Genomic DNA, 12191 nt, shown 5'->3' on the forward strand with positions numbered 1-12191 from the left:
AATACAAAAAAAAAAAAATTAGAATAAGTAAGCTTCTGTTTATAATTTAAAGACATTTTAGATTATAAGCAATGAAGACAGTAACTTAAACAATCAAGTACAGTAAAGTAAACAATTAATACAGGAAAGACATAAAGTTTATGACTATGAATAAATGGGTAATAAAGTTGAACTAAACATTTAACTAAGAAGTTCATTTCTTACCGATGGCGCAAAATATGCCCAGAGCTCGCTTCGTACCCTGAATTGCTTGCTTCTAAAGCAGGTGCTCTTTAATATTTAATGTTTGCATTTAAACCAGTTATGCATAACTTTAGGTACGTTATTAGTGTTTTCGGAAGCTATATTTAGGATTGTAAAATATGCAAAAGTATTACTTCATAGATTTGAGGTTTTATTTTAATCAATCATCAAAAACATCAATGTTCCTAATATGTAACCCTGCTAATTTTAACAAAGTATATCATCAATACAAAAAACATCTTTTTTGTTTGTTTGCTTCTTTGATTGGTAAGGTTGAAACAATTTTATGACTTGTGATATCCAAACTATAAGCAATAAACATTGTCAATAAAATGTCATAATAAAAAATAAAAATGTCAAAAGAAAGTTTTTAACGGAAGTGATAATTGATAGAACAGAGATTGGGAAATAACTACATATGTTCTGTTATCTTCTTTTAATACCATAGTAATTATGAGAGCTTCTAGTGCGGCTTTAAATTTTTCAGTTCATTCTTTCAGTCATTCATTAGAGCATGCCGATGTGAAATGTACCGAAAGTATTTTGTGTCGAAAGTTCTCAACTTTATAAAAAAACATCGCTCTCGTTCTTCATTAACATTAAATAAAAAATGTTGTTTAAAACATTTTTGTTTTCACTTATATTTACCTCGTTATTAGTTGTAAATTACACAAAAATACAAGATGAAGCCGAACGATTTTTTACTATTGATGAAAATGGTAACCTTTTAGAAGCAAAAGAGACCGTGTATTTTACGGAAAATTATAAGATATTAACGCCGCCTAAGCAAAATATGGGATCTTCGTTAATCATTCATAGAAGCCCTTCTAATAAAATTGAGAACAATGCAGAAGCAAGTAACAAGGGTATAGTTCAAAATTTTGATTTAACAAAAACTTTTTCAGAACTCAATTCTTTTAATGAAACGAAAGGGGAAAAAGTATTGCATAAAAACATTATTGCAGTCCACTTGATCAAAAACTCGTTAAATAAAAAGTTAAACAATAAAAAAACAAACTTTGAATATTCAAAGACATTTTTACCATCCTATAGACCAAAATCTATAAATGTTGCGCACATACAAAAGGCAAAAATAACGTCCTACAGTAAAAACGTTTATAATCCTATGACAAGTTTAAAACCAATAACTTCCATGGAATTTAATTTAAAAGAGACTTTCAGGAACCTTACACAAAACACTTCTCAGACAGCAATAAAAGCTTCATCGATAAATAACGTAAATAATGTATTTGAAGAAGAAATCACCATAAATATTTTAAACAAAACAAAAGTAGAACCGAAAGCTTCTAAAATAAACGAAACTAAAAACAACTATTTTGAAGATAAAAAAAACAACATCAATGCAAAAAATATGCTTACGAACTCTACGATGAAAGGATACCTTTCAAAAAATAGCAATTTTACAATTAGTAAAATTGGAATTTTCTATAACGACGAGGAAAAAGAAAACAACTTGTCCTATTCTAAAAGAAAATTTGGCGAAAATTGGAAACTTTTAAAAAATTCAAATAAATCATCTAATTCCTATTTATTACCAAACCAAAAACATGTTTACACAAACCAAACATTGATCAACTCATCAAAAATTGATTTTTCTCATGAAAATGTTTTTCTTAAATCCCACTCATTGCATTTAGCTGATACGACTGAGTTTGTAAAACTTATTTCTGACCAACCCGGTTACGAAAAATTTACCGATTTAAAAGCGTTAAAAAAAACTGTAAGACTTATTAAAGGTCTTCAACCTGCTTCTACAAATTCTTTTATTTATTTACGACAATTTTTTAATTTTATTTTATTCTCAATCTGAAAAATCTCTGATTCTTTAATCTTTAAATGTTGATTATTCAACTTGATTTTCACTACATACGTTGAATCAATTTGGGCTAATAAAATCAACCATTACGATGTTATGCAGGATGTATTTTTTTCTATTTAGAATATAGTTGAATGCACTTCAAGCTCTATGTGTCCAATTAATAAATATTGTTCAAACTTGTTATGTTATGATTGTCAAAAAACTACTCACGCGTGCGTAGAAGATGAGCACTGCTGTAAGGGACTATCTTGTATTTACGGAAGGTGCGATAATAAAGAAAAGGGCACTCCAGGTATATTTATTATAAAAAGTATTTTAATGCTTACTATATATATATATATATATATATATATATATATATATATATATATATATATATATATATATATATATATATATATATATATATATATATATATATATATATATATATATATATATATATATATATATATATATATATATATATACTAATAGTTTTTATGATTTGAAAACTTTAAAAGTTTTTTTGAAAAATAATAGATTCGTAAAACAGGTCATGTCAGATCTGTTTCACACCTACCATTTATATAGTTTATTTTATATATATATATATATATATATATATATATATATATATATATATATATATATATATATATATATATATATATATATATATATACAAAACAGCCGTGGCGCAGTGGTTAGAGTTCTGGCTCAGAACCCAGAGGTCCTAGGTTTGACGCCAGCTCCAGCCCAACAAGCGACATTGGAGGCGTGAACTTCCTGTTAAATGCTCTCCCGCGGTGCTCTTTAAAAAGACCGTAAGGACTTCTGGGAGCACCTAAAATAACTGCAAAAATGTATATATACATATATATGTATATATATATATACATATATATATATATATATATATATATATATATATATATATATATATATATATATATATATATATATATTATATATATATATATATATATATATATATATACATCAGGCGCGGATGCATCATTTTTTGATGTTTGAGATACCTAACTTCCAGACATGGAGCACACTCCAAAAATTTGTATCTTTATACTCATATCAAATAAGGATACAATTATTGTTATTATATTATTAAGTATACAATTATTGTTATCCAATTATTGCAATTTTTTTGCTTTGCAAAAAATTGCAATAATTGGAGTCTGGGAACATAAAAGCCCTAAAATTTTAGCTATATTATATATATATATAATTCCAAAACATGCTTAGAGCATGTTTTGGAATTTGTCTTCAAATGCTATACAATAGGGGTTTTTATTGATTTATCCAAAGCTTTCGACACAGTAAATCATGAAATTCTTTTGAAAAAATTAGAAAACTATGGTGTTAAAAATCAAAGTTTACTTTGGTTTAAATCATACTTAGCTAACAGATAGCAATTTGTACTTAAAGAAACAAAAGACTCAAAAAACAACTTAATAACTTGTGGAGTACCCCAAGGTTCTATTTTGGGACCATTATTGTTCTTACTTTATATAAATGACTTATATTTATCATCAAAAGTATTAAATACTATCTTATTTGCAGATGACACTAATTTGTTTTATTCTCACAAAGATATTACTGTTCTTTTTAAAATATTTAACGAAGAATTAGATAAGATCAACGAGTGGTTTATAAGTAACCGACTATCATTAAATGCAGAGAAAACAAAATTTATCCTATTCCATAAACCTAATAAAGCCGAGAATATTCTTTTAAACTACCCAATCTTTTAATCAATAATAAAATAATTAAAAGGGAATTGACTACAAACTTTCTGGGAGTGCTCTTAGATGAAAAATTGTCATGGAAATTTCATATCAAATATGTTGAAGGTAAGATCTCAAAAAATATTGCCATGTTATACCGAACAAAACCTTTTCTTAATAACGAGTCTTTAAAAAATTTATATTTTTCGTTTATACACAGTTATCTTTCATACTGTAACATTTTCTGGGGTAGCACTAATCACACTAAACTCAAAAAAATTTATAGTAAACAAAAACATGCTTGCAGGATAGTATTTGGGGCAAATAGAAAAACACAATGCGAACCTCTCTTACGTCAGCTTGGAGCTTTAAATATTTATAAGCTTAATATTCATCAAGTAATGTTATTTATGTTTAAAGCAAAACTTGGGTTTTCTCCAGTAACATTTCAATCCTACTTTAATGAAATCTCCCATAAATATCCAACCAAATTTTCAATGAATAACTTTGTGGTTCCCATAAACCTTCTTAAATTAAGTTCGTACCAAATTCAATATCGGGGACCTTTAGTTTGGAAAAAATTTCTTCCAATCTTTAATAAAAAACAAAACTTCGTTTTAAACTGCACTTTGCAAAGTTTTAAGGATGATTCAAAACGGTATTTACTGAACATGGAATTCGATATATTAGATTTCAAATACCTTTTTTGAAAACAATTTAAAGGTTTGGACTGAATCGCTTGAAAATAAATTAAATCTTTATCACTTTCTTTAGCTTTTATTAAAATGGTTTCTAACCATTAGTATAAAAGAAACGAAAATAAAATTGTCTTTTTCGTTCCTGTTTTGCCTGTTTTGATAATATCACAGCAGTTGACATAAATGGGCGCCGAATTTCTGACTCCGAAAAGTTAAAGTATTAGTCCATTCATAAAGGTAAAAGACCTAAAGAGTAATTATTCTTTAAAATGAAAATTTCTTTTTGAACCAAGCTTTTACAAAATGGGCCAAATTTTGGAACCCAATGTCTTCGGAATAATTACCAGCGGCCATTTTGTACTCTTTTCTAAAAAATATCTGAAAATAAAGACTTATTGAAAAAATCATTCAGAACATGGCTTATTTTACCTAGATTTCTCAGACATCTAGGTAAAATAATCTCAAACAGTCTAAAATGTTTACTTTTAAGTACTTTATTTTTATTATTTTTATTTCTAAATTTAAAATTTAAAAAACTATTGAAAAATACTTTTTATTTTCATGCTAATATAATAACTAAGGTCACGTGGTTAACACCAAAATTCCTGACCATAATAGAGTAAGAACAATTTGAATTTTAGGGGTCAATGTTTAAAAGTAAGTTGCTTACATTTGTTCGTACTCTTTTATTGAAAATTTAAATGAGTTTATATTTTTGTTGCAAAAAAAAAGTGACAAAATAAACTCTACAACTGTCATACAATCCAACTAGCTATCAATAGAGCAACAAGAATCCTCACAAGAGGCAACAAGAACTCACATGTACTTTATATACCAATAAAACACTGCAATAATCAACGCACAGAAGTGGTCTCTCTTCAAGCAAACTACAAGATGCGTGTGATGAACTTGGAGTTAATTACAACTCAAACATGTTTAAGGTCAGTTCTTTAATTTAAAGATGCAATCAAAATAATTTTGTTAACAAATGGCGTGTTTAAAGGTCATGTCTCCCAGATAAATACTGAAAGACGTTAGAATACTGAGCTCTCGTTTTGTTAAGAAAATGTTAACATCTCAAGGTTTTATACATTAAAACTATTTCTTGAATTAAGAACTAATTGTTTAAGAGTATTTACAAGCACAAAAAAGGAAAAATATTTTTTAAAAAAATTGATGGGCGAACTGAAAGTAAGATAATCTCTCAATTGTGTTAAACTGCTGGTTAATAGCTATGCAAATTTCCTGGATCCTCGCTATCAAAGTCTAGCAATATTTTCTAGACCACGTTACAAAAGTCAGCATATTTTCTGGAATCGCACCACAAAAGTTTCAATTTCTGTATCCACACTATCGAATTTTAGCTCACTGGATTCACGCGACATTCACTGGATTCACGCGACAAAGGTCTGCAATTGATGGAACATAAAAAGTGTTTTAAATTTGAAAATTGACTCAAAAAGGAGAAAAAACAGTTTAACAAATTATAGTAAAAATCACCAATACGGATAAAGAAAGTGACCCAAAATAGCCAACTTAATGGCCATGATCTGCCACGAAAAAGACTCAAATGAGATATCTAGTACGCATTTCTTTTACGCAATCTAAATTATCTTTATAGGTCGATTAATACTTAAATGGAAAAACAGCAGAAAAAAATTAAAGAATTTCTAGTTTCAAACTTTTTCTAAGTTTGCACGATAGATATATTCACAAAGAGCTTCCTCAACTCCCGGAAATTTCGTTACTGTCTGAAGAACTACGTTTGCTATTGACGGTGATAAGAAAACTTTAAAATTCCTTAAGAAAACATTGTAAAAATGAAAGTTACACATTAGCTGTATTTTTAAAAATATGGCATAGATGTATTGTATCTCTGAAAAGATCAAACCAAAGTTTGAATCAAACTAATAAAAATAAGTTAAACTTGAACAAAAAAAAAAATCTAACCAAAGTTTCAGGATTTTAATAGAATCAAAAAAAATTTAACGGAAAAAATTCTTAACTGCGTGGCCTTTAAATGATGTATAAATAATATATTATTAATAACATTAAAACTACTTATATCTTTTGAAATTCTTAAATATTAATACAATTTTTTTTCAGAAGGATACTTTTTTAGGTTGAACAAAACTTAACTTAAAAATATTTCTTTTAAAAAATGGTGTCATTTAGTTGAGAAAACTTGATCTGCAGATATTCGAATAACTTTAGCATCTAAATACAGATTTTGTCAGAAAACAAAATGGTAGGGCAAATAGCTTAACCCATTTGTATACTAGAAGTTTAAAAATCTTCATAAAAACATCGGAGTTATACACAAAATGTAAATTTGTGCTAAAATACATATTGTCGTACATAACAAATAATAATAACTTTTTAAATATTTGACTAATAATTTTTAGCGTTTAAAAGTTGAGACTATACAAAATTTACAACCACGGCGTTTTGGGAAGATAAAATTAACACTAAAAATTTTTTATTTTAAATTTATGTCTTTATAATTTGTACCTTAATCATCGAAAAAGCATCTCCACCTCCACTGGTTGTACATTTGAAGTGTACAGGGCCGTCCCGAATAGGGGGTATAGGGGGTGTTCCCTCCCCTTCCCCCCTACCCTCACCTTTCGGACAAAGCTGTTATATATGTTATATATTTGAGTTGGCACATTTGGCATTTTAGCTGATAAGTTTTGAAGTATAGTTGGCAAATGTCGACCTTTTTTTTTATATTTATTTTTTTAGTCTGTCGGAAAAAAAAAATTTGTAAAATTTAACTTTCTAAAATTATAAACTTTTTAAAAGTTTAAATAATCAGTTTCAAAAAGTCTTTTTCCTAATAAATTAATTTGTGAATATTGGAAGCAAAGACTAAAACACGAGTAAGCATCTTTTCGGGTATTTAAATAGAAGACGTAAACTAGCAACGGTGCATAATGCAATTCATATGCAAAACGGGATGAATAAACAGTATTCGTTTGAAAGAAAGAAAAAATGTAATAAAAGTTCTTAAAATTAAATAAAGATATAAATATAAAGAATAAATATAAATAAATAAAAATATATAGGTTCAATATGCGAGAAAGACACTGATTGTAACGGTGACTCTTGCTGCGTGATTGAACCAACTATTTACGAGAATCACGGAACATGCAAAAGAAAACTTGAAGAATTTCATCAATGTGCACCAGTACTATTTAGAAAAGTTTGGATTGAGGAAGAAAAACCTAAATGCGGACCTTGTAAAGATGGCCTAAAATGCATCGAGAAAGGGTAAGCAACACTTTTATAACAATATCTAAAACAAGTTTGTAATTAACTTTGTCGAAACACACATTTTTATGTGTTATAACAAATCAGTCAAAATTAAAGTTTAAATTTTGATTCTTACTGATTTGTTTTAGATAAAAATACAGAAAATATTTATGAGTTTAAACTTTATCTTTTCTGTAGCACTACTGAAAACATTCCAGGATCCTTAACTATGTACTAGTAAAATTTTAATTTTCTGTTATAAAAAGTTAAAAGCAAGAGTCAAACATTTTATTTATTAATTTTTTAACACATAAATTCCTGCGTTTGTATATGTTGATAACAATTACTTGTGCTTTAAAAAATATTCCTTATTACATCCTCTTAGGCAATAAATAAATATAGGCATTTATTTATTGCCTAAGAGGATGTAATGAAAAAGCTCATAGAGTAAATTTATTATTATGTATAAACCTTCGTAAACTTTTAACAAACTAAATAAAATTTAGTAAGCATTTTTAAAATGATAAAAATGTTTGTATACCATATTAATAGGAAAATTATTATTTTAATTTCTTTTTATTATATAGTTTTTTTACTTTTTCTTTCTTTGCTTTTTATTATATAATATTTGCTTTTTGTTATAAAGTCTTTCTTTTTATTACATTTATTATTTTATATATATTTTTTTCTAACTTTGTGTAGTGACTATAACCAATATGTAGTAACTTTGATATGTAGTTAGGTTGTTGTATTTAAAACCTCTGATATGTAGTTGGGTATTTGAAACCTCTGATATGTAGTTGGGTATTTGAAACCTCTGATATGTAGTTGGGTATTTGAAACCTCTGATATGTAGTTGGGTATTTGAAACCTCTGATATGTAGTTGGGTATTTGAAACCTCTGATATGTAGTTGGGTATTTGAAACCTCTGATATGTAGTTGGGTATTTGAAACCTCTGATATGTAGTTGGGTATTTAAAACCTCTAATATGTAGCTGAGTATTTAAAACCTCTGATATGTAGTTGGTATTTAAAACCTCAAAATATACCAAAAAAATAGCTTAAGAGCAACTTTCCGTTAGAATTAGGCAAAAAAACAAATTTTTAATGGTGACCTCTTCTAAAACCGATGTTCTTATATGTTGCTATGATTCATACTAGAAGCTTTATTCCAAACTATTTTTAAAAAATATTTATTGGTTCTCTAGATATCGGACTTTGAAGTTTGACAAATATTTTAGATACTATGAAAAAGCATATTTAAACTTGAAAATAGAGCAAGCTATACACTTTCTAATGTATGTAACTTGTTCTATTTCAAATAGGTAATGCATATATATATATATATATATATATATATATATATATATATATATATATATATATATATATATGTATATATATATATATATATATATATATATATATATATATATATATATATATATATATATATATATATATATATATATATATATATATATATATATATATATATATTGGCTTGTCTCAATGGTATACTTCAAAAAATACGCAAAAAGTTTATTTTTGTCATTCTTGATCTTCTTTTTCACCAATTGGACCTCCAAGAATCCAAATGTCCATCAGACGTTCAATTTTATACATTGTGTATGGAGAAAGAAATATACCATCAGCAATACATGCAAACATTATAGACATTGATGACTTGATGTATTTATAACTCTTTAGCATGTTTAGTACTATTCTGGAATATCATTTATTTTGGGTCATCAGAAGTATTAGTTTCATCATAGGTTATATGTTTTGTGACAGAACATTTTTTATAGTATCTTATAAACTGTCAAAAATTCTATTTACACATTAACATGAAATTGTAGCACGCTTTCTACAAATATTTTGACATGCTCGTCAAGACAAAAGACTTTTATGCTGCTCTAAAAATTTTCTTTAAAAATTAGTGATATAATTAACTTGTTATCGTTTATTTATTTTTTTCAAAAAAGCTGTAATTAACAAATTATTATTATTTTTTTTTCTTTTATTACAAAATAATAAATATTTACAATTTTTTTAATAACATTAACTAAGGTTTTATGTTTTACAATATATGGTTTTACAAGCTTTCGTAAATATATACATTTTCTGTTTTGTATATTTCATTATATAATTTTCGTATTTTTTAATTTTTAATTTTTTTGTGTTTTTTGGTTTAATATTTTTTTGTATTTTTTTGTTTTTTATTTTTTTGCTGTTGTGCGGAAAGAAATCGAGAGTTTAGATTGAGTTAAAAAAAGGAGAAATTTTAAAATAGGTTAAGGAAAGATTCATAAAGTAAAAAGAATGATTTTTTTTTTTTTTTTAAACATCTTCGCTTCCAACAAGGCTGCAAGCAGCCACTAATTAAAGTTGGAAGTTACTGTAAGAGAAAAGATGAAGATTGTAGAGCAAGATAACGATTGACGGACGATTTAAAAGATTGCAAATTATACGAATCAGGAAAGCAAGATGAAGGAAGCCAATTCCAAAGAACTGATGTTCGAGGAAAAAAACTAGAAGAATAAGCGTTTTTGGAGCACTTAGGAACAATCACAGAAAAAGGATGACACTTAATTGAATGACGAGTAACACGAGAATGAATTTTAGTAAACGGCACAAGAGACGCTAGCTCTTTAGAGCAGTGCCCATTATAGTATTTGTAGAAAAGAGAAAGAGAAGCAACATTACGACGATGTGATAATGGTTGGAGGTTGGTTGCAAGAGCAGGTCCAACTATGTTTACAATGCGTTTTTGCACCTTGTCTAAAAGAGAAAGGGCATCATTAGAAGATCCGCCCCAGATATGGCAACAGTATTCCATACAAGGCCGGATTTGAGATTTATAGAGATAGAGAATAGAATCCAGAGTAAGAAAGTGGCGAGCTCGATAAAGAGATTTATATGCAAAAAAATTTAAAAAAGAATTACAGGACTTTTACATAAACATTACGTTACGAACACTATAGATAAAAAAATTAAGTGTTAAAAAAATATTTCATAAAATAAGGGCTGGCAGTGATTTGCTAATCATATATAATAATAATTTTGTGGTATAACATAAAAAATTGCAAGAGGGAAGGAAATCTTTACTAAACATACAAAGAGCCGTTGTTTTATTTTAGCTCATATGTTTAGTTTCAGACTTCCATTCTCCACTTGACAGAAAACATTTTTAATACAATAATACTCACAAAAAATGTCCGCGGTGTTTCTGCGGACATGATAGTTATATTTTAAGGTAATAATATTCCTGATGTTCCTGATTATTACCCTGATTACTGCCATTGGGTCAATTTTTTTGTTACTACACATGTGGTGGCATCTACTGTTCCATATTGCACTCATGATGGTCTGAGTGAGTGTCAACAGCAGCTGCGAAGTGGGGTTTTTCTCTGATAAATTCGCTGTTTCAATCGAGAAAATCGAATTTATCGGAGAAAAGTTGTTTCGGGATGTCAAGTAATTACATACGTGTTTAAAATACTCCCAAATTTCTACAGAAGGAGGACAGTAGGCAAAGATGTGCATGTTGTCCTCGATTTTACCACAAGTTTTGCATTTGTTATTTTTGACAATCTGCTGCCTTGTGCTTTTGGCTAGCAAGGCCGCAGAAGGTAAACTGTTGTGTAAAAAACGAAAGAGGATGTTTTGAGTCGGTCCGCATGCGTGGGAGGTAAAGTTTTTTTTCCAAATTTGGGTCCACGGCATTGTTGTTTTTGTTGAACCGTTCCAGAAAAGTTCTGCTGGGACGACTGTCGTTTTGTTTTTTGCCACTTCTAAGTAAAAATGTTTTGTTGTTTTTAGGGGGACGTTAAAAAGGGACCCGTTTTTGCCTAATATTTCTATTGTTGTTTTGTAGTACTGAGACGTTTTGTTGTCCCAGTGTTTTGGAAAATTGTTCTGCTTTAAAAAGTTCCAGCTTTGGTTTTGGTTCGTAAATTTTATAAGTGAACTCGCCAACCAATACTTTGAAAAGTAGTAATAGTCGTGAGCTTTGTCCTCTTCGCATTCTTTCAGTTGAAAGAATGTTTTGAGGCGAAGTGCAAGATTTTGCTTCTTCGGTGATAAAATTCCGAGACTCCCGCTTTTGACGGGTAAAAAAAGTGTCTCTCTTTTGACCGGATTGAAATTGGTCTTTTGCCACAGATTTTCGAAAATGACTCTATGCAGACGTTCTATTGCCCATTCGGGAACGGGCAGCACGTTTGCCAGAAACCACACTTTTGACATTGCTAACGTATTTATCAACATAGTCTTTCCCCTAAGTGACAAAGTACGTAGTCCCAGAAACTTGAGTTTTTTCTCTATTTTGTTTAGAGTTACTAACCAGTTGAAATTGGTAGTATCGCTCAGTCTGGTGTAAAAAGTAACACCTAATGTTTTGAAACCGGTGTTGTTGTTCCACTCTATGT

The 12191-nt window shown here is 28.3% G+C and overlaps 1 protein-coding gene across 2 annotated transcripts in view; it reads left to right on the forward strand.

Annotated features, from left to right (window-relative positions):
- The window catches only part of LOC101241002 (protein PF3D7_1417600), a 20908-nt gene continuing 8717 nt past the window's right edge, over nt 1-12191 (forward strand). The window contains exons 1-3 of one of the 2 annotated variants that reach the window (XM_065814433.1): nt 1-1984; nt 2204-2375; nt 7574-7778. In XM_065814433.1, coding sequence (XP_065670505.1) covers nt 854-1984; nt 2204-2375; nt 7574-7778 — 1508 coding nt within the window. In that variant the 5' untranslated portion in view covers nt 1-853. The remainder of the gene's footprint in view (nt 1985-2203; nt 2376-7573; nt 7779-12191) is intronic. The other variant, XM_065814432.1, reaches the window with a different exon arrangement.

The sequence above is a fragment of the Hydra vulgaris genome, chromosome 12 (assembly GCF_038396675.1).
Source record: "Hydra vulgaris chromosome 12, alternate assembly HydraT2T_AEP".
Taxonomy (NCBI): Eukaryota; Metazoa; Cnidaria; class Hydrozoa; order Anthoathecata; family Hydridae; genus Hydra; species Hydra vulgaris.